At 30.1% G+C, this 24,222-nt stretch overlaps 3 protein-coding genes across 11 annotated transcripts in view; 1 reads left to right on the top strand and 2 right to left on the bottom strand.

The window, feature by feature from the left end:
* The window catches only part of hlk (hulk), a 38,441-nt gene extending 32,692 nt beyond the window's left edge, over positions 1 to 5,749 (bottom strand). For all 9 annotated transcript variants that reach the window (XM_088197059.1, XM_088197061.1, XM_088197060.1 and 6 more), the window contains exon 1: positions 5,534 to 5,749. In XM_088197059.1, the coding sequence (XP_088053185.1) occupies positions 5,534 to 5,723 (190 nt within the window). In that variant the 5' untranslated portion in view covers positions 5,724 to 5,749. The remainder of the gene's footprint in view (positions 1 to 5,533) is intronic.
* Positions 5,750 to 7,834: 2,085 nt separating this feature from the next.
* cn (Kynurenine 3-monooxygenase cn) lies at positions 7,835 to 14,955 on the top strand. The gene is made up of 10 exons (XM_088197074.1): positions 7,835 to 7,998; positions 9,679 to 9,748; positions 9,830 to 10,020; positions 11,252 to 11,300; positions 12,421 to 12,508; positions 12,571 to 12,751; positions 12,824 to 13,075; positions 13,622 to 13,852; positions 13,928 to 14,089; positions 14,159 to 14,955. The coding sequence occupies exons 1-10, from the start codon at positions 7,930 to 7,932 to the stop codon at positions 14,306 to 14,308; spliced, it is 1,443 nt and encodes a 480-aa protein (XP_088053200.1). The 5' UTR covers positions 7,835 to 7,929; the 3' UTR covers positions 14,309 to 14,955.
* Positions 14,956 to 16,936: 1,981 nt separating this feature from the next.
* On the bottom strand, positions 16,937 to 22,174 carry LOC148229971 (2-acylglycerol O-acyltransferase 1-like). Its single transcript, XM_088197075.1, has 6 exons — positions 22,034 to 22,174; positions 21,815 to 21,976; positions 19,141 to 19,368; positions 17,663 to 18,106; positions 17,394 to 17,593; positions 16,937 to 17,320 (listed from the first exon to the last, which is right to left on the bottom strand). The coding sequence occupies exons 2-6, from the start codon at positions 21,952 to 21,954 to the stop codon at positions 17,163 to 17,165; spliced, it is 1,170 nt and encodes a 389-aa protein (XP_088053201.1). The 5' UTR covers positions 21,955 to 21,976; positions 22,034 to 22,174; the 3' UTR covers positions 16,937 to 17,162.
* Between the last annotated feature and the right edge of the window lie 2,048 nt (positions 22,175 to 24,222).

Genomic DNA, 24,222 nt, shown 5'->3' with positions numbered 1-24,222 from the left:
TAAAATACGTTTTATATGAATTTTATCCTCAAAAGTTCGTTGTAACTATTATGCAACTTGCAAAGAATAGTTAATTTGTATTAATTAAATCACTATGTATATTTCTATATACTTTGTTGAATATAAATCTCAAATGAATTAAATATACATATGATATTTGTGTTTATCAAAATAATATACGAATAAAGTCTAACTTTAATAAGAAGTATTTTTGTAACTTTAATTAAAATATAGATTAAGACTGATGAAATATGATAAAATAAGCTCTCAAATACCACCGAATAAATGTTGATGAAACGCTAGATGAGTAAACAATTAGATTTTGTGCATCAAAATTATATTTTGTGGAAGATAATAGAGATGAGATTCAATCGGAAATGTCAAGCAGCAAGAGTCAGTAAATAGTATATAATGATAAATATTTAATATGAGATCAGAAATGATCCTTAATGATCCATTTCTGTAACATAACATAAAATTGTTTATAAGGAATTTCAGGAGTTTAATTAATGTTGAATATATGATAACAGTTATTATGTAATGGTTAAAATACGCATTAAATTTTTTTTATGGAAGTATGGCAAGTTTTGTCTAGACAAGATATATCTAGAATTTTGATGATAAAACACCAGTTAAAAACTGGAAATTCAGGAAAACTCTATTTGGGCATGATTGTTAAAAAATACGACGTGTTTTTAAAAAATATTACGTCTAATGTTTTTGTCAAATTTTAATTGTAAAATGTGAATTGCTTAAATTCTTGAAATATGGTAAGAAAATAAAGCGTTTTAATATCTGTACAATTAGTAAAAACTTAGTAGGACAGAATATTTTTAACATACAAAATAGGAATATAAATATTGCTAGCAGAAATAATCAAACGAGATTGTTGGTAAGCTCATACTAAATTAATAGTTTAAGACGTCTACAATTTTTTTGATATTACTATATATCATGATTATAAATATTGATTTCGCGCAGTAATGACTGATTCAGTTTCAAAAAGTTTTGGCAGTTTAACCATCACTTTAGAGAGGATAATATATACATTTATGTCATTCATTATCAACACAAAACGATTTATATTGTTAAATCAATTAACCAAGAACCAAAATTAAAAACAAAATAGATTTCAGATATAAATCTTTGAGTAGACGAGAGTAATATCATTAGGATAATGTCATTGGAGATTATATTTTTTTCAGTCTTTATTACGGATTATATCAAGATTGATTATACAAAGCCAATTCAAATGTATCCTAAAAGAAAAGGATTTAGTTTAAACTTTTATAGAACTTCTCCATTTTTATATACTATGTTAAAGCAAGAGGTAGTATGTTTTATAGGTTATAATGATGTTAAGATTCTAAAAATATATTCTCGAAATTACAAAACTAGAGCCAAAATAAGTTGATCTTAATCCTTAAGGTAAAAGAAATACACGCTATCAAAACAGGGTGATGGCTGGACCACACATTGTTATTCCATATAAACATTTTGATTATGCGCTTTTATAATTATAATACATATTTGGTATTTAATGATTTTTTGTGCAAACTCACCAAAAGATTTTGTGCCATGTCTATTTTCTTTGTATTTTCAAATATATGACGAAGACACTTTATATTTTTATTAATTAAACGTTCAAAAATGAACAAAACAAAAAATAAAAAAACGTTTGAAAAGTGAACGAAACATTCATTAAACGTGGCCAGAAATAAATAATGCATTAAATGCATAAATAATTTAAAATTATTAATGCACAAAATGCATTATTAATTTTAAATATGAGAAATGGGGTACTAACCATACGCATACGTTGAGATATTATCCTTTTCGCTCGTTCGTATGTTAAGTGACGGGAGTGAGTGATAGATAAGGGCGTGCGGATCACACGCTCTTATCTCTCACTTACTCTCGTTACTTAAAACGCGAGCGAGCGAAAGGTAAAGTATCTCATCGTACGCGCCTGGTACTAACGTATTCAACATCTGCCAGATTGGGTTTTTATGTGCGAATTTATGGTTTACAATTTGAAGTAAAAGGTATAATTTTGACAAAATCATTAAAAAATAGATGGTAGACATTAGTTAAAAGTTTTGAGAAACTTTTCATAAACGTAAATATAGACAATTATCAATGGGTATGAAATCCGCTTAAAAAAATTGATATCAACGTTACAAAAAGAAGAACAATTACCAAAAACAAAAAAATTGTTTTTGATTGACCGATTCTGGATGCCTCCTAAATTTTTTTACCACTCGGAAATTTATATCAATGAAATATTTTACTTATTAAATTAATTAACACCTACTCTAACTTTTTAAATGTCTGTGAACTGATGTAGGTGGCACGTTGAGCTTTTGTGCTAACTTCTGTATCGTTAATCTTGGACCTTCTTTGATGGCAGCCTAAATTTTCTCACTAACAACCTTTACGTAGATATTCAACGGCAAGATTCCCGGAACGAAGTTTTTATAACCACATTTGACACTATCTAAATTTAATGACATCACAGCCCATCGCTTTACAGATGTTTTTAACAACTATTGTCACATTATGACCGAGCTGAAACTCATAAAGCATAATATATTATTTTATTTCCACTGCCTTTGTTGATTTAGGGTTGAAAATGTAAAAACAAAAAATCCTTCATTGATACGACTACTGTTAACAAACACCGAAAGAATATTGAAACTATCGTTAATTTATAAAATGTTATACATTTTTGCAAATGTAAGAAAAAAAAAAGCAAAAACTAATGGGACAACCCAATATTGTGTTGAAAATCAAAATACTGTTCTGTATAGATTAGATCATAAAGGTAAAAACTAACGATAAAATTAAATAATTTAGATCATATACTATAGACTGAACTTCAAACACTAGACCAGTGATGAACCTCTTGACACTTTTGATTAATTATTTAGGTCATAAAACATAACAGTAATTCAGAAAAATTATTTAAAAAATAAATATGTTTGTAAAAACAATGTAAATCATTTATGTTAAAGAAAGTCTCAAGTCGTATTCATACATACAAATTCATATACGCACACACCCAAACACACATATGTATATATATGTTCATATAAGTAAAAACACGAAGCAAGATAAAAGAACAGACACAAATCACTTCAATAGGTGTGCATTGTCCCACACGAATTAAACCAAAACCCCATATGTGCACAAGAAAATGTCAATATCTCTATGCACAGTATTGAGCAGACGAACGGCCTTTGCCAGAGAAGAGTTGGCAAGTGCTTCAGTTCTAGACTTTACAGGTAAGAACAGTGAACGCGATCAAGAACTATAACATTATATTGACTAATATTGATTATCTGAGCTCACACACATTATTTATTTATTATATTTAAATCTTCCATTTTAACACTATATTTATTAACCTAAAGCGGTACAACGGGGTGAATACAATTAACAACTAAGTAGTGAGACACTAGCAGTGGCGGTTCGTTTATAAGGGCTGTGGCGCTGCAGCCCTTCCAGTATAAAATTAAGTATTAAATATATTTGTATTTATATGTAACTGAGTCAATTTACTTTAGTAAATTATTTTATAATCTTATGTACTATATATTTTAGTATTATTTAGGTATTTTGTTCAATATTGCAATTATTATTCTTGCTGCAGCTCCTCCACTACAAATTCTTACGGCCCGCTACTGGACACTAGAATTAAATCAGATACAATAATTGTCACTATGCACGACTTGATTTTATTTTAATTATTTCATTACAATTTTAATCAGTGAGATTATGAAAATCTAGGAAAACCTAATCTGCGATTATTGAATTCATTAAGAATTATAATTACATAATAATCCGATCTCCCAGACATGATAAATATTGGAAAGCACTAGGGTTCATATGGGATTCGAAACCAGATCTTTCAGGTACTAGTTACTAAATATCTATCGTGCTGGATATGAAAATATATTTTTCTTTTATAGAGAGTACTGATTATTTGGCTTCAGGTTATCGACCCAATAATTATAGTGAATCATGCGAATGGTACAAGGATTGTTTTTTAGTCAATTAATTAAAATCATAATAATAATGTTAATACCGGTATTAACTGTTTCTCACTCTCAGTAATACCGGTATTGAAAATTCCGATATTATTGCAATACTACTTGTTGATTGTATTTACCCCGTTGTAACGCTTTGTAATAATACATGTCCTGTTGGAACGGAAGATTTAAATATAATAAAAACTTGAAAACGCGAAATACTTTACAGTTTCTGTATCATATTTTAAACTACTGATATTTCAGAAATCTGTATAACTCAACAGCTTATTTATAAGTTGATTTAAAGTTACATTTTTATAAGCATTGCTTTTACAAAAATTTTTTTTTAAATACTGTAATGTTTTATGACCTTAATACCTAATCAAAAGTGTGAAAAGGTTGGGAATCACTGGTCAAGAGTTTGAAGTCAAGTATATAATGTGTGCAATACATCTGCTTATTAGTTTTTACCTTTATTTATATATTTTATTTTTATTTGCTTGGTTGATTTTCAACACAATATCAAGTAGTCCCATTAGTCTTTGCATTTTTATCTTAGATTTGCATAAAATAAATAACTTTTATAAATTACCGGCAGTGTATTACAACGATTTTATATTATGGTGATAAAAAGAAAATTATAGATAAGGAAGTAAGCGTTTTATAAATAATTTCATAATTTACATCATATCTAATCATATAGTAAATTTTATGAGATAGTATTTCCAATCGTGTGTCACCTTCTTCCGACTTTTTAAATTTGTGAGAATTGGAACTTATGCCAATTTACACAAAGTGGACACTCGATTACTTGCAATGCATTGGGACAACGTTTTTTACGCTATAAAGGTTAATTAACAATAAATACAAATAACATGGTTTTAAATAAGGCTTTTTATGTGGATGACAGTTGAACAGTAAGAACCTGATTGTTTTTATTTGTCTGAGTTTTTAATAAAATAATGTAATGCTAAGTTAGCCGGTCCGACTCAGAAGCTGAAAAGGCATTCAAAAGAGTCAGGTTGCTGACCACTGCTCTAGGGGGTGGGAAGAATCATGATGCGACGTGACCCGAGACATTCCAATCAACACATTTCCACATCGAACGCACTACGCCCATTGCTGCAACGACGTGCAACCCAACAAATTGGCGACACCCTCCTTCGACTGTCTATTCCCGGCCTAGCGACATAGGTGTTGGTGTGTGTGTGGGGGGTTTTTTGGTGTTGCCGCTGCCGCCAGCGTCGCAAGCGACAAGATGGCGGCGGGGGCAGCGTTTTGCCGGGAAAAATAGCTTGTTTACAGCGAAAGCGTTCGGCCGCGGCCCTGTCATGCTATAACGGTATCGTTATCGGGGCGCGGACGGATGCTGTAACCGGGCGGGTTCTAAAATAAATGCTCGTCGGTGGCGGCCGATGGCTAAATGCGTTCTGCCCGGACAACTAGCAGCATACATGCTAGCGCGGCGTTTGGTGGGGGGCTAGGAAACTCGACACGCTTACACCAGTATACGGCGACAAAGTCTTTCTCGTTGAGCACCCGCTCCAGCTGCTTGGACGTGACTTCCTCGATGACGGGCTCCGCCTCCTTGGGGCCCGGGGCGGCAGCCACCGGGGGCGCCGGCTTTTTCGCGTCTAAGGTGGCGGGCGCGAGGAGCGTCGCCAGCGCCAGCGCCAGCAGCAGCGGCGACATGGCGGCAGCGCGGCGCGACTACCACTGTATCGGCGACCGATTCGACGCCGTCGGGACGCCGACTCGGGACGTCTGCCAAGAAACACGGCAGTGCCTATCCCCAGCTCCCGGTCCTCTCCCTTTCTCTCCGAGTGCCGGCGAACGCTCGGCGGGAGAGCCACGGCAATCTGTCCGGCTTTAGGGTAGGACAAGTCGGCGCGACCGGGGTGTCTACAGAGGGGCCTTTTAGATCTATACCCTAAGCGTTCCAAGCCTTCCAAGATTCCTAACAAAATGTCTGATTTCTGATTCGCATATGAAAAGATTCATGTATGAGTACTCCCATAGTACTCACGTTTAGCAAAAATATTATACAAAAATTACAAAATTCGTTTTTAATTAACAAGAGAACAGAAAAGACAAGTTTCAAGATGGAACTGTCACGAGAAATCGATCAAATACACCAATTGAAACCTCAGAGCAAATTGAAACCGAACTTAATGAACTGGTCAACGACATACAAAAGTAGCGTGAAATAACTCCACGGTAATAACTACCCTTGTGAAATTATTAACTGTTGAGAGACCGAAATAGTTTTAATCAGAATATAGTTTTAATAAGAACTATACAATGCTATGCCTTTTTGTCATTGTTGATGCACGCACACAAACGCATTTCCTACTCGGACCAGACGACGTCAAGCACGCGTGGCTTTTAAAACGTTCGCAATAAAACACAATATATAGAAATAATAATAAAAAATGAATGCTAAAAAACATATAAATAGTAGCGTAGCTAGAAACGATCGGGGCACCGCCCGAGTGGCACATGCTTGGGGGCGGCATTTTTGCAATGGAAGGACCGTTTTTTAAACTGAATGCGCTATAAAATATATTCATGAATAGCTAACAACTAAGTTGAATAAGTAAAATTAATAAACAACAGTTTCACATATGTTAATTTTATGACCCGACCCGAATATCAAAGTTAAATCATCAGAGAAACCGAGGTCGGGCATTTTTTTGAATAATAACATATGACAAGCTTTGTCAAAGGCCTTCTCAAAATCCGTATATTCGATGTCTACTTGATTTCCCGCATCAAGAGATTTTGTCACCGTTTTGGTAAAAGACAAAAGGTTGTTAACAGTGTAAAGAGCGGGATGCAACATATGCTGTTGTTCTAACAAAACTTGCCAAAAGTGATTGAAGACGTATCTATGAATAATTATAATTATATGTACAATAAAAATGCAGAGTTGTAGTCTTTGGTGAGTGAATTAGTATCGATAGTGATTGTAGAGTGACTCGCGACCGATTGGTGTTGTGACAAATTGTCACATCCTTTATTTTGATCCTTTAAATAAGCGTATAACTAATCGTGTTTTTGTTTAACTTCGCCTCCGATCTATATCTTAGGTGAAAGCTTAACTTTTAAGTTTCCGTTTGTGGGCTGTCCGATAATTACAAAGGATACGTACAACAAATTGTTTACTGTGATACCACTTATGCTTTACTTAGCTAAACTAGCAGTTTTAAAATGGCTATTGTTTCCCCCAAAAAGTATTTTTAAATACTAAAAATTTGATCTAAACTAGCGATTACAACTAAAATATATATTAAATATTTAAATATGTTAATCCAAATTAAATTTGAAAAGAGTGAATGAGAGAAAAGGGCGTGCGAACCGCATGCTCTTATCTAAATTTTAAAAACTTCGTTAATGACAATAAAAATCATACCATGTATGTTTTATAGTATTATTAGTTCATGAGATATACAAATTTAAAAATGATTATTTTTGAACAAATAAACTAAGATTTTAACCATTACTTCTTTTTCTCTCTGCTACGACCTATTATTTTAAATTTATAAAAAATATAACACGCACATTCAACATTCATAAATAATATTATGAAAATACATAATTTAAATAAGCTTTATAGTTAAAACAATATTTATGATCTGATGATAACATTGAAACGTATGTAAGAAAATTTGCGTTTTAATTAATTCATCGTACTATAAATTAATTAAATAATAGTATAAAATATATTTGTATTAAATATCAAGTATTCAATAATATTAAATTTACTAATACCATGTTATATTATGTGTATTAAATTACACTGTTGAAAGATAAGCACGAACGAACTATCGAGTTTCGGGCTTAGATTGTTATATATCTTTGCCAACTATGGCAGAGCCTTTTTAGTCTTTTGTCGGACATGGACGAAAACGGAGTAGAAAATGGACTTAAGAGGAGATTTTCCATCGCTATTGTCGGCGGTGGACTGGTGAATACTAAATGAAATTTATTTCTTTTAAACAGGGATTTTATTGTGGATGTATTTTAATATTTTCATAAACTAGTATGTTTACATATGCAAATACATATATATTTTATTAATAAATTATGTACGTATCAAGTTGGTTAAAGAATATATATTATTTAGTTTTCAATGGTAAAAAATACTTTTTTAATTAGTTTTTTTGCCATAAATATATGCAAAACATTGTGTTTAAAATTACTGTATAATATAACGTTGAAATAAGGCTCATGGCAGTAAATTTTTACACGTTATTCGAAATCCCATAAAGACATTCTTTTAAAAATTCTATCTTAATTGAACGTTAGCGCGCGGCCTTTAACAATAAATTTATTAAATGATATTTTTAATATTAATTTATTTAAAAAAACGACTTATTTTGTTAGTGATTATTTAATAATGTACATCCAAATGAATAACTTTTTGTATTAAAATCAATTTAATTTATTTTTAATATATCTTATATAATAATTAAAATAACTAGCTTAATATTATGTAATCAGATATAATATTTAGGAAAAAAATATTCTAAAAAGGTAATTGATTTTTTATATTTTTAACAAAGTAAAAATAATTACATTTACTAATGAAAATATGGTTTATCGTTCATTAGTGTTTTAAAATGAATATAATTAAACGCAAATATGTAATATTAATATTAAATAATCAACAAATTTTTAATGTATTATAATTTTAAGTTACACACAAATATTGAAGATTCAACAATTAATATAAAATTGTACATAAAATATATGGCAATAGTCGATCAGATTATGATCAATGTTTCTTCATATCCTTTGAGTGAAAAACATGAAACATTTATTAATTGTTTTAATGTAAGAATATTCTCTGAATCTCTTAAAAATTTGATGAAGATTTCAAGGTTTGTATTATATCCAGAAATATTTTAGATTTTCATATTCTGAAAAGATTTTTAAGTGTTATAAAAAATAAAAACGATCTTATGTGTTATAAATATTCTCAGAATATGACTATTATTTAAGAATATATACATCACTGGTTGTAATACAATTTTAATATACATATACTTGTAATGAGACGCAGCGATAAAAATAAGTAAGAGAAATGTCACACGTGTTGTGTAAAAGACATACTTTTTCTTTAAAGTTAGTTTATCATATTTTTAGAACACCACTCAGAAGCTGTATATATTATATAACCATTTTGATTTAGTTGAGTGAAATCCAATCAGATAAAAGGAGTGATCACAATGTCGCATGATTCTATTCTTAAGAGTTTTTTTTTCATATTGATTTTGTGTATTATTGTTCCCAATTCTTGTTTCTCGTCTCAACATTCCTCTCGCGGTTTTTGGCACTCTGCCAATTTGATTCCCATTAACATTGTCCTTATACTTAACCCTTTACCACTTTAAACTAATCGTTACATACTGCGATTCAGAGTAATGACGTGTGCGAAATATCACATTGTCAAAACTTTTAGATTTATGCCATATTTGATTAGTTAACAAAATATAATGTGCCAGTTACTACATTATCTAGAGCATTTTGTACGCTAAATTAAGCATATATTTTGCTATATGTTTTTTTAACATTAATTATGGTTAAGGTTCAATTAATATGAATAAAAAAACATGAATTATATTTTAGTAATAAACTCTTTTAGGTGGGATCATTGGCCGCGTCGTTCTTTGCCAAAAGAAACTTTGACGTTCACCTTTATGAATACAGAGAAGGTGATTTTCCAAACAAATCATCCATCATCATCATAATTTCGTTTCAAAGAACTTATTTTATGTATTCTGATTTTTTGTTAGATATTCGAAAGACACCCCATGTCAGGGGACGGTCAATCAACTTATCAATGTCTTTGAGAGCTCGAAGAGCTTTGGCTATTGTTGGTTTGGAAGAACAGATGATAGGTCATGGATTGCCAATGCAAGGAAGAATGATACATCCATTGAATGCAACCAATAGAATTATTCCATACGACGCTAGAACAAATCAGGTAAAAGTTTTAGCTAATAACTTTAAATTAAAATGTTTTTGACGTCCAGATTCACTATCACAATATAGCAAATGAGTATGTAAAGTATGTCTTTAACATTTTCTCATAAAAAAAATGTAAGCTACTTTAATGCAGATATATCATAAGAAAAGTTAATTCAAAATTAATCAAATAAAAATCACAGTCCAGTCTTTTATAATTTAGTTAGAATTATTTTTTCTAAGTGATTTTTAATGGTTTTTATTTTAGTTGTGTAAAAATAAAATATGTCAAAAAGAGTCGACTTCATTTTTAAATTCAGTATAATATACATGTTACATGTCTTATTGATTTTAAAATAATCACTTTAGGTATTCCTGTAAATATTTTGTAGTTTGATATTTATAGTATTGATAAAAGTTGGATCGTAAATAAATATTTTTGGTGAATGTTAGATTTCGGATTCAAGCTCTCTAGTTGTATAAAAAAATCAAAATAATAAAAATATATTCCACTATAATAATACATAATAACAAATATGTATTTGTTCGTATTCGTATTTATGGAGTTTTGTGCTGAGTGGTGTGACTTATTCAGCTAGTAAGAGTAGTGGTGTAGCAGGTGGTCAGGAGAGATATGGAGTAGTCCTTGAAAAGGCAGATTAGTAATAGATTAATTGCAGTGGTGATGTTGTAGAAGTGATGCCTCTCGAAATATTTGAGTCTCTCTAGTCTCTGATCTGCCAGTTGTGTCCCTGAACTCTGCTCTCGCTCATCTGCTATGAATCTTACATGCGTTTCTTCCTAGTAGCTTGGACGAGTGGGAAAAAGCCTTATTTAGACCATCGATCGTATTTTTAAACTCTACTTATATTGTCCACTTCCTTTAATGAAGCAACAATATGATTTTAAGCGAACGCATTGTGGTACGTGCAGTGGTGAAGTTGTAAAAGTGGATAAAAAGAGTCCTTATTGAAGCCTCTCGAAATGCCTCTCTGGTCTCTGATCTACCAGTGGCGCTCTTGATCTCTAATATCGCTGATCTGCTGTTTCAGATGTGAACAAATGGCAAGCCACCTCCTAGTGACTTAGACTAGTCGGGAAATTGTCCTATTTTGAGTGTTTCGAGTAGCTTGGATGAATAGGAGAAAAGGCTTATTTAGACTGTTCTAGAAATATATGTGTACTATTTTTATGCGTAGAAACTATCTCTGATTTATTTATGTAACATTTGTTATATTCATATTTTTCAGTGCATTTACTCCGTTGGCAGAAAATATCTGAATGAAGTTTTACTAACAGGTAATATTTTTTTTGTAATTATAATATTTAAATTATATAATACTTGCATAGTCCCCGTTGAAAAATCAGTTCATATCTGGTCCAAGTTTAAGAAACACTAGTAATGGCACTGGTTTTAACGCAATTTGTTGTTTCATACGATGTGCTCACTACCATTTAAGAGCCATTATTAATAAAGTTTTTAAATTGAAATATTTAAAATGCATGTTTTACATTAAGTATAAAATACTGTAATCATGATTTTAAAGCAGGGGTAGCCAACCCGCGGCGAGCGGGCCGCATGCGGCCCCGCCTTGAACATTTTTCCGGCCTGCGAGATTCATTACACTTTTACAAAATATATTTATTTTATAATGGCCAATACACAATAGACAATTTTTCACTCCAAAAAATGTCTATAGTGTATGTAAATCTAATATGGGGATATATAATTATATATGTGGCCCGCGGAGTTGTGATGCATTTCCAGCATTTGGGTTGGCTACCCCTGCTTTAGTATAGTATTTTTATTATGAAAGTTATGAATTAAGAACTAACTCTTAAAATATATTTTTTTAGTAATTCGTTCTTAATTTTTTGTATATTATTTGTAAAAATATATAATAACATATAATTATAATTTTAAAATATATTTATGTAACATCTAAGATCATTAGTGTATAAAAAAACAAATAAGAATAGGTTCATTTGCCAAAAATCGAATTTAATACATATATATGTATATGTATATACTGCATTCATATATATGTGTATGTAATATATACAAAAATCTATGCACACCTTTAGCAATTTATTTGTATTGTTCTATATTATATAGAATTTATCCATAATTTAATAGAATACAAAAAATTACAATCGTCGTTTCAAGTTTAGTGTCACGGTTACGTGTAAAATTGTAATTAGTATATATTACTCCGTAAAATGGATTTGTAATGAAACCCTACAACGGTGGATGATCTTGTTGTAATGGGATATTGACGCTTGAAATGTTGTCACTAAGCGGTAATTTGACACCTATGTATGCGGTCTCCATTTTTCTGAAACAACCACTCGATAAGGATATTTAAGTTCAATGGTATTGTGGTTTTAATAAGAGCAAGGTTGCAATTTCATGTTTCAGCTACTGAGAAATATCCGAACGTGACTCTATACTTCCATCACAAACTAATTAACGCAAACTTAGAGAAGGGACAATTGACGTTTCTAGAGTAAGATCCACATTTCAGTTTAAGCATTAACTAATTAGTTAAATTATTATGTCATTTTTAAGGACACAAAAGAACACTACTGTACAGAAACAGTTTGATTTGATCGTCGGAGCTGACGGTGCATTCTCGACGGTTAGACGTCACATGATGAAACAACCGCTCTTTGATTTCAGTCAAACTTATATAGAACATGGATACTTAGAACTCTGCATTCCAGCTGTTAAAGACGGCAGTGTGTATAAAGTATATAAACTGTTTGTATAAATGATATATTTTAATGTAAAATATATGTCTAATATATATTGATTTAAATAGTTTGCAATGCCTAATACTTTTCTGCACATTTGGCCGAGAGGTGAATTCATGATGATTGCTTTACCGAATCAGGACTATACATGGACAGTCACACTATTCATGCCGTTTGTTAAGTTTAAATGCTTAGATTCACCGAAGGCTTTGATTGAATTTTTTGAAAGATACTTTCCTGATGCTATTCCACTAATCGGTAAAGAAAAACTAGTGGAAGATTTCTTCAAAGGCAAACCTTCACCACTTGTTTCTATTAAGGTATAATTCAACATTAATTGAATGGTTCTCAAATTTATAACTTAATCTAGTTTTAAATTATGTTTTATCTAATTCACCCGAATTGCCCCTCAAAAGGGTTCTGTTTATTTGTTTATTTGTTATGCTACATAAAATAAAAAATTGTGCCATCAATTTGTCTGAGTGACACAATACAGAAAGTATTCAGAGCAAATATGATCAGTCACATATGAATTTAAGAGTGGGTAAACGTATTTTATATTTTTACATGCTTTTAAAATGTGGTTATTATGGTTGCCTTCTTAAGAGCGTGTGGCATAAGATTATGAGTGCATATGTTTCAGTGAAAAGAAAATATCAAACTAGATTGCGTTTTAAATGTGCATTTTGATATAAATATAAATTAAATAGGCATTTCTTCTATAGAAATAACAGCAATTAAAATAAAAATTGCAATTATTAAACCTTATAGGTTACCTTTATTCTATAAAATTTGGGAGTCACTAATATAACATATTAAATGCATTGTAAATAAATATTTTAATAATATATTTCTACTTCTTATAGTGTCGACCGTATCATGTGAGTAACAAAGTTGTCTTGATCGGTGACGCTGCTCATGCAATGGTACCTTTTTATGGACAAGGAATGAACGCAGGGTTCGAAGATTGTCTTTTGCTCGATCGTTTGATTGTAAAGTACGGTTGTAATATGCAGAAAGTACTAACAGAGTTTTCAGAGTTGAGGGAGAAAGACGCTCATGCCATATGCGATTTGGCTATGTACAATTACGTTGAGGTTAGCTTATCTGTAAATCTATATTAAATAACTGAAGTTCTAATTTATTATTAATACAGCATTGTTTGTTTATAGATGAGAGATTTAGTTAATAGACGTTCGTTCATAATACGTAAAAAGTTAGACGACTTTTTGTTCAAGACGATGCCGTCGTTTTGGGTGCCGTTGTACAATTCGGTAACGTTTTCTGATATGGGATACAGTACATGCGTGACAAACAGAAAATGGCAAGATATGGTACGTTCATTTGTATAGATTTTATCATAGATTACAATTTTTAATACACATTGTATCTTTTTGTTACAGATTTTAACGAGATTCGTCTATTTATTCAGTACAATCGGTCTGTGTATTTTGGCGTATGTATTACACAGAAATGTAGACGTATACTCTGGATTTAATCTTACTGTAAATGCTTGTAAAAACGTAACTAATTCAATAAAAGACGAATTTTAGATAAATATGTGTACGGCGTGAAGAATGCGTGATGTTAAAGTATTATGTTTTGCGCGTTAAATGCGAATATGTTAAAAATAGCTATTAAATGTAAACATAAATTAGACATCCTAATTAAAACACATTTCCATATAAAATCAACATAAAAAATACATATTATGATAACAAATCATTTTTGCAACTCAAGACTAAACTTACAAACGTGACAGATATTATGTAAGTAAATATTATCATATTTATAAATGATAAAGTATAATTACTACGACTCTCTTCAGTATAATTAGAATGTAATCTAGTGTTTTAAAATATTATTATTTGGGTGTACTACAGTAACACAGTACGTTAAAACGAGCCAAATTTATGTATTCACATTTCATTCCAGTACTAACTTATCTTATCTGTTGTATAACGTATAGTTTATACCTAAAATACTTTACATTTAAAATCATTCAAAAAGCTATAACTTAGATACAACAATATAAAACTAGAGCGATACTATTTTAAATACCATTAAGAAAAATTGTGTAAAAAATTAAGTTATAAGTTTACTGTTTTATATTGTAAGCGTAAAAACATTTAATTTATATTACAGTGATTTTTATAAGTGATACCTTTTGAAAAAATAAATATTATTACTATTATTGTAGCTTATGTGTTTATATAATATATCTGTGTATTTACTTTGTATCAAATCTTAAAAATAGTGTTAATACTGAAGTGTTTTTATGGTAAAATTAAACAATTAGCTACGACTATGTTTATTATGAAAGTCGATTTGTAATTTAATGGATAAGATCTATACTAAGCTCTATAATATACATATTTTACTTAATACACATTGGCTTATTAGTAAGCAAATAATTGAGATGGAATCATCATGTATTTTTATAAGAAATTAATTACATTATTAATTTACCTCCGGAAGATAAGAGTTGGAAGTTTCGGTTCTTGGTGCTTTATCCCATTCCAGTCGCTGATGCAGAGCATTCGGAGATCCTTTCCATTCTACCCAAACAATGCAGTCGTTGTCTATCTGGGCACCTTAGGATTATATAAATTAAGTCGTTTCACTGCTTTTGAGTCCTCCTTGGGAGACAGATGTCAGATGTTGTATTTTAATAGTCTTGACGATGTCATACTTCTGATACAGCAGTATACCTCCTTGTGGTACCGACAATGCCAAGTACTATTCACACAAGTAGGCCCAAAAATCATCCTTAGGATCCTTCGTTCGAAAGCCTGCAGTCGATAAGAATCTCTGGTGTTCAATGTTTACATCTTATGTACGCGTGTTTTAGTTCTTTTGGATATACGAGTACTTTTGAAGTGTCTATGTATCATCTGACATATTGTTTTACATTAATAAGAAATCACAGATATTGTGTGTAGTGGTGTAACTTTATCAGTCATGTTGGGAAGATCTGTGATATAGAAAAGTCGTTGATTACTCTTGCTATGTATTTTTCTCTCTTTTTCTCTCTCTACTAAAGATAAAACTTCTCCCAAAGAAGCTTGGATGAATGGGATAAAGCTCATTTAGACTAAATAGGCTGTATTGTCAAACTTGGCTTTGTAATGTACGTATCCTCTAATAAAGTGTGGTAATGCGCTCCGGCGACACCGACCGCTTCCGTCCTTCGTCGTGCGTCGTCGCCGGTTCTAAGCCCCACGTTGTCGTCCCGCCCTGTTGGCCCAAAGCGCACTCTCGTCAGTCCTGTCGTCCTCACATGAGTATTTCACTGTGTGATGGATGAATTATTTGTAGAGCACAATACATATATAATTTAACTACAATACTAGAAGTTTTGTTACTGTGATAATGTTTATGGTTTTCGAAAGTCTCTGTTGTTCATTGTTTACTTTTTGGTTTGTTGATAAAGCGCCTTTTTTTGACATTTTCTAATGGGTAAATATATGTAAGATTCCACACAGTAGTAATAAAGTTAAAGTGAAAAATGTAAGGAAGTAGTTTCTCTTTTCAGTTGTAACAAGTTACTTTTGCAGATCCAATGTGAAAAGTCAATACGTAGATCCTTGTTCTGGTCAACTCAACACAAGCTTACAGTTTTCAAATGTGCTCTACATAAAATTACTTGCTTATTGTAAGAAAAAAATGCTTCTGTGGTGTTTTAATAGCTAAATAAGTTACATTTGTGTTACAATAAAATGATAAATTACACATTATACATAATGAAATTTAAAAAAAAAATGGAAATGTAATTTAACTGAGTTTTATGAAGTGCTCCCATTATATAAAGCCCAAATATCTTATCAAAGGTAATAGATATGAACCCAAAAATACAACATAAAAACTCTCAGTTACAACTTTTTCAAAATATATGATACCTTAGCTACTAACATGAAACGTATAAGATAAAAGAAGAATAAGGAATCTTTTTGTTGCACTATTTCAAAGACTCAGATATTTACCATCAAGTAGCATTTTACATGAAATTTATTATTTAAAAGATTACAATGTAAAATTCGGTTTAAAATGCTTTTAAATATTGATTATCTTTGTATTATTAATAAGACGATTAGTGATGTTATTCAAAGATTCTGTTTATATAGTAACTGGAAATACTATTTGCCTGATAACTTTTAAAAGCCTTAGATAAAGTAAATAGATTTGTTTGCTTAAAAAATATATTTATAACATTTTTTATAATATTATTAAGAAATTAAAAAATAACACAATATTTGGCTTGATAAAATTTAAATTAAAACAACAACTTTATACAAAATTATTATCAATTTTACATTGTAAACATATCAGGTTGAAAAATTAACCCATTTAAAAATAATATATTGTATATATTATATTATACGAAATTAAAATGCATTATACTCTAATTTAATCAATAATCAACTTAGCATCCGGATATTGTGGAATATATTTAGATTTTCCTTCTTCGAACATTTCCTCTAATCTTTTCATAAATTCTGAGTGTACTACATCAATCTCTTCATCGGTCGGATCCGTATTTTTTTTAACAGGCATTGGCTTTCCAACTACAAAGTAAATTATATTTTAATATCATATCTTAAAAATAGTATATTATTTAAGAGATGGTTCATAACTCACCAACAGTCGTTACCGGCCTTCGTTGTGGCACTATACCAAAGGAATATTGCAAAATACCTCTTCCCATTGGTATCACAGGTGCAATTCCAGTCTTTTGTCTAACCCATTCTTGAACACAGCGCACAATACTACCTTCGGGGTTACTTAATTGCTCGTAAAGTTCAGTCTCACCAAAGGAAAATACGGGTACTAGCGGCGAACTGTGAATTGATACAATTGTTAATACAATAATTTACATGTTATTAATAGATTTAAATAAAATAAAATACCCATTTTTCATAGCCATCTTAACAAAACCCTTCCTTTTCTTCACCACAACTTTGTATAGACCAGGGTGGCAATTGAGAGATTCGGCTGCTCCGCCGACAACTAATATCGCACATTTTCCTGTCCCATTCTTTTTATTTAGCAGATAATTGATTGATTCAGCAGAAGCAGAGCATACGCTCAACCACTGTGCTAATTCTCTAAAGAACGGAACCAAGAAATGGCCATCCAAAGTGAGCATGAACGATTTCATACCCGGGAAGATATCTTCAAAGCCAGCCGCGTCGGTCGCAAAGCAAGAGAAGCATCCGGTACTCAATACTCCATGTGGAAAAATGCAAAACAAGTAATTCTCAGATGGATCTAAATTTGCAGTTTTCACTAAAGTTGTTGGAAAGTAATCGTGAAGATATTTCCACCAGCTCCACTGTCGAACCCATCTCCATCTAAAAACAAAAAAATAAAACGTAAATATTGAATTTATTCTCTAATTATAAAAGTTTTCCTTTGGAACACAATCGATATACAGTTTTTTACAATACATTCTTTATATTTGAGAGAACCGACTCTTAAGACTATAAGTATGCAAAGAAATGTGGTTTATAATGAAGGAATTGATAGAGGGAACGATTAGCAATATGTGATAAAGGTTACAATTCTGATTGACACATTTTAAGGCGAGAATCTCATTTATTCTTAATAAACTTCTTGTTTCAATTCTCAATGCTTGACTTCACCACTACAATAAGTAGTAGGGCTCAACGTGACAATAACAAACTTTAGAAGCATCAAGCGGAGCATCTAAAACACAAAGAATCTATGACTTACTAGATTCGAATTAACCTTTCAGCTGTCATAAGATACAGTTACAGATTCGTATGACTAATATAAATTGACTTGTGTTAGTATTAAATGTTAGTGTTCCACTTTTTAGGATGAAACATGAGCGTTTGTGTCACATAATCTATTGGATGGCTAACATTTTGGAATGTAGTATTTAAAAACCAATCTTTAACTTCTGCTCTAGATAAATATATCCTTTACAATACTCAAAGCTATTTTAATGGATTTTCTATTTCCAGAACATTGACTGAAAAAAGAAATATTACTAATGTAAAAGATAAAGAAAGGGTACAGTGTAATTATGATTACTATAAGATTAGATCTAAATACATACTATGTCTATGGCTTTTATTAAATTTATGTGATATATCATAAAACATTATTCCTCAATGATTTTTATTTGTATTTTAATTTCAATCAGTTTTGATGAAATAAATTTCAATCAATGGCGATGTGAAATCAACAAAAATATAACGGCCGTTCACTTAACCGAAAGCTAAAATCTGATTATTAACATATATTTCTTTGTATATTTTAAGTAATTTACAACTTAAATTTGATATCTTAAATGATATAAGTTTGATTTAAAAACATATAGTAAAGAATTTAGTGTCACATATCAATACAAGAATCTTACCTTTTCAATCCTAAACCACTCTTATATCTTTGATTAGTTATAAGTAATATGTAACAAATTATGATCCAATAAAATCTTGTTCTTAATATGTAAACGGTGAAAATCAAAGATGCAATCTCTCCGAACATCATCAAGAGGATCCATCCTAGTGCAGCTAAGGTTTGTAACCGACGTTCCAACGGTAGGTGTGCTGGAGCAAATTTTATCCCAGTTGCTTCTAGTACAGTTCTGAAATTATAATAAAAATAAAATTATTAAATAAACAAACTACACTATTGTTGATAAGCTATCACATCTGTCTGACCCTGAAAATAAATATTTTGGAGTATTATGTAACATAATACATAGTCTACAAAAGTCCAATTATTGATAATATTTAGATATAGATATTCATTAAGGTTTATGATAAGATTTTTTCAATTCCTACTAACTCTTTATCTTACATACATATACGTATTCTTTTATTGTTTCTATCTATTTTTTACCAAATATTATAAAGAAATAATTTCTAACATAGCGCAGAATGCATTAAAAGGCTATTTGGTACATCTAATTTATTTTTAAGGAAATGTGTAATATGTACATATATGTATTTGCCTAGACGGTTATGTATAATATGTATGTATGATTGTCGAAAATATGCTAGTTTCTCACACTGTGTGTGCGTAACATGTTACTTTAATAACACTATTTTTCGATGTATCATTTATAGTCATTGTATCGCGACTATCTATAATCGTTCCTTCGAAGTTTGTTGGAAAGACTTGTTAAAAGGGTGACAAAACTTTGAATTTATTAAGAAATAAAGATTTTTTCGTCGGTGTGAAAAAAAGGGCAAACGGTATATGTTAGCATTTTTGAACTAGTACACTAAAGGGTCGATGCCAAATGCGAAGAAATATGCATTCCATAGTATGACGACAGCGCTAAATGTACTATTTTTACGTTACGCCACCATATACGCTTAAGAATCTGATAAGATTGGTATTATATAATAACAGAGAGTCTGTTTCCACCCCAAATTATCGATGTTGGAGTGAAATAAACGTTCCTCCACTTCCTCAAGGGTATTTAAGCCAAAACTAAAACACTTTCACCACTTCATCCAGAACTACCACTTCGTTTTCAAGTCAACGACTTATACCTAAAAGGCCTGGGTTCGAAGCTCATGTGGACCATAGTGTATTTCAATTTATATTGTTTTTGGGAGATCGGAAATAGTGATTGTTATATAATTATAGTTTCGATCGATCGTCACATATTAGGTATCTCTAGATTTTTCTAATATTACGGATGAATACATAAAATATAACTGAGCTAGGTCGTGAATATCGTAAGCTATAATAATTATGTTATTGATTTAAGTTTGGCGTTTCACTACTTACTTAGCAGTTGTTTACTGTGTTTAGTTCGTTGTAACGCAATGGGCTAAGGTCTGGTATCTTGAAACGGAAGATTTACGATAAATATATTTTAATAAATAAAGCGACAATTTCATTTCCATACTATAAAATTAAATTTAAAATTCGATGTAATGTTTGTTCCGTTTTCTGCGTAGAAAAAAGAGGAGTTTCTGAATTTATAAAATAATATTAAAAATATTATAGCAATTTATGTTTATGTATATGGTAATGTATCAATTTCATTACAACAGTAATATTGCGGCGTGATGATGTCACTCTCAACACGCAATATATGTAAATATATTGCTTAATTATTAGTTAAATGTAATATGAAATGTCATTATAAGTTGCATATTTATGATATTTTGTTAAGGGTATAAAAAAATATGGAATATGTAATTATATGTAATTATAACAAGTGTATTTTTAGTTTATAATGAAAAAAGTATGTACTATATATTATTGTATGATATTTTCTAAGCATCAGTGAAATTTTCTCTTCTTAATTAATTGTTATTGGCAAATGGAAGCTGATTAATTTTATATCTTGACACTATAATATACTTTCAAGTTAACCTTAGTGATTTTCCATTGAAACTAATTGTGAGTAATTAACCATAGAGTCAAAGTTTACTGTTAGACTGAAATTATCTACAAATACGGTTATTAAAATGTATTAATACATCACAATTTATTCACTATGCATAAATGACATTGAAAAAGTAACATGTATTTGTAAATGCAATATTGATTGAAACCACAAACATTGACGTTCATACATACTATTTTTTTAATATTTTAATCTATGTAAGTATAAGTCAGTCTTTGATAACATCTACAGTTATTTATTATCACAAGTGCTTAGTTGTGCAACAATATTGGTAAACCTAACTTTAAAATATGTGATTATGAGCAAAAACTTGTTATATTTTTGATATTAGCAGATTGATTTGATATGCACAATTTTATCTTGATTGCTTGATAAAATTATTGTTGTCAAAGATTAACAATAAGTTACACGTGATTTTTTGATAAAATGTACAGATGCATGTAACATATAGATTAAATACCAATGGATTAATATTTAATTATAAGTATATTATTAAATTGAAATATATATGGCACGTTTGATAGGTAAATAAATTAATACTTTTGACTTAATTTTAATAAAGCGTCGATATTCTACTTATTTTAAAGCAGATTAATAAATTTATACAATTGTAGTATTATTATTATAAAGAAAACTAATACAAATAATGGATGTTACTTACATGAAATAAGTGAAAGTTACGATAGAGCCTTCTTTTATAGCTCCGATAATTCTCGGGATCATTTCGTTGTCGGTGTTTTTCATCTGGATTTCATTGCCTTTTGCTTCGTGGAATTCTTCTTCATAGATGTGCTTCTGCATCTTTGTTTCGTTTCAGCAGTGCCTATAAAAATATGTTTTAGTTCAATTACGAACGAGTATTTTGATCGATCTTCAATACATTATCCGAATGCGAGGTCTGCACACGCCGATGGCCTAAGTGTGACTAAGTTATCGAACAGGGATTTGCTCAAGTGGTTCACGTTTGGCCACAACTTGTGATCGACTACCCACATGGCCATTAATCATTTGTTCACACAGTCACGTTTAGAAAAGAATATGTAATCCGAGTGCAGTGGCAGAAGTGCAGGGTCCATTGATGTTAGTAATTCGGATCACGCACATCTGTCTGTGGGTACGCACTACAGTAGAACGTGAATAAATGGAAGCAAAATAAAAGAAAAAACAGCTGTGTAAATCTAATGAAAGCAGTTTGTTTTTAATGTATGTTTTTTATAGCTTATAAAACTATGTATTGTCATCAACATCACGATGGATAATTTCATAGTATTGTTACTTATTTTTTTTTAATACAAATTGGTTATCAAAGGTCAGAGCAATTAAGTCAATATATTCACAATTATCTGTAATAAAGAATGAATTGAAAAAGATTTGGAAGTTTATCGTATATAAAAGTTCACTGTTAAAAATACATTTTAGATCGAACTAATCAACAGGCTTTACAATAAAAATATGGGTGAATGTACAATGCAAAAAATAATATATTATTCATGTGACGCTTTACAAATACTAATAGAAATAAGTTGCACAAAAAAATCACAAAAGATTTTTTCAATTCGTTGCTCTTGTAGGCTCTTAATTTACAAATAATTAATATTAAAATCAACTATACGGATATATTTAAAGATATCTCCTTCAATCATCTTACTACTACTAGTACTATCTCTAAATGTCTGAAGATAATTTTTTTAGTATGTCAGTGACAGGAAAATCAATGTTATATTATCTTAAACAAGTTGTTTATTAGGGGCCAATAAGGAGAGTTTTTTATGTTATATTTTTTTTACCATAATTTTAGCTTATCTTCAAAGCATATCCTGTTCAGTTAAGCTTATGTAAGTATGGTTTTTATTATTAAAAATATTCAGCAGTGTCAATTTTGGTACGGGATTCGGGATAAAAGCATGTTTTATAAAAAAGTACAATTTTTGCTTGCGATTAATTTGAAAAGCGATTGTCTGAATATTATGCAATTTTCTCCATTATATTATATTATAATATATATATTTTTTAATGATAAATGTAGTACATTACTGGGCTGAATATTATGCAATTTTCTCCATTATATTATATTATAATATATATATTTTTTAATGATAAATGTAGTACATTACTGGGTTTACAACCATTGTGCCATTTTGTGCAAAAATATTTTGTACTTTATTGGAAGTATAAATTTTGCGTAAAATATTATAAAAAATGTATTATAAAAAAGTCAAACTTTCGTCTGTATGTCCGCAATTATTTTGAGAACTAAACTGCAATTTATTAATATATAATCCTTACTAGAAATGTTTTCAATCTCTGAATTCTATGAATATCCACATAACTTGTTATGAATAAGGAATGCGTTATTTTTTTCACAATGTTTATTTAACATCTCAGATCCAATAGATTTTTAATTTTTGTTTGCCTTGAATTTTATGGTGTCGGTAAATATTATATATAAAGAACTTTTTTAGGTTAAAGTTTAATAGGCTTTAATTAAAATTATGTTTAAGTAACGCAATACTTAATAAAATAAACTATTTTATTATTAGTGAAATCAACATAACATAACATAAATATGGTAAAGCAGAAAAATATATTATTCTTCGTAATATGCAGAAAAATAATTGTTTGTTATGTTTATATTATATTTATAAAGATATTTTAATGGCTAAATACAAATAAACACACTCACCATCAACTGCGTTTTGGAGAGTAAAAAAATATCCGTAAAAATATGTTCGATGCCGTTTGCTGATAAAGCTGTTGAAATTACGATAAGTAACTCAAGATAATAATTTTAACTCGTAATCGACATTTAAGTACACCGAAAATAGAAGTTTCGATTATGATTTCATATTTTAGACTAAACTAACCGTGTCACTGTTTTTGAACCTTCAATGTATAATATTCATTAAAATATCATTTTTAAGATAAACGCGTATACACATAAAATACAGAAAAATTGTTGACAATAAACAATAGTCGTGCAGAAAAAATAAGATTTTTTTTAAATTAGAAATTAATTAAAAAATAAATTTAATAAAAACCTAAAATATTTGTGTATATTTATACATGATA

The sequence above is a fragment of the Plectrocnemia conspersa genome, unplaced genomic scaffold (genome assembly GCF_051122295.1).
Source record: "Plectrocnemia conspersa isolate PC_06_02 unplaced genomic scaffold, ASM5112229v1 ptg000011l, whole genome shotgun sequence".
NCBI lineage: Eukaryota > Metazoa > Arthropoda > Insecta > Trichoptera > Polycentropodidae > Plectrocnemia > Plectrocnemia conspersa.
Note: the sequence above shows the minus strand (reverse complement) of the source record. Positions and strands in the feature narration are given on the sequence as shown.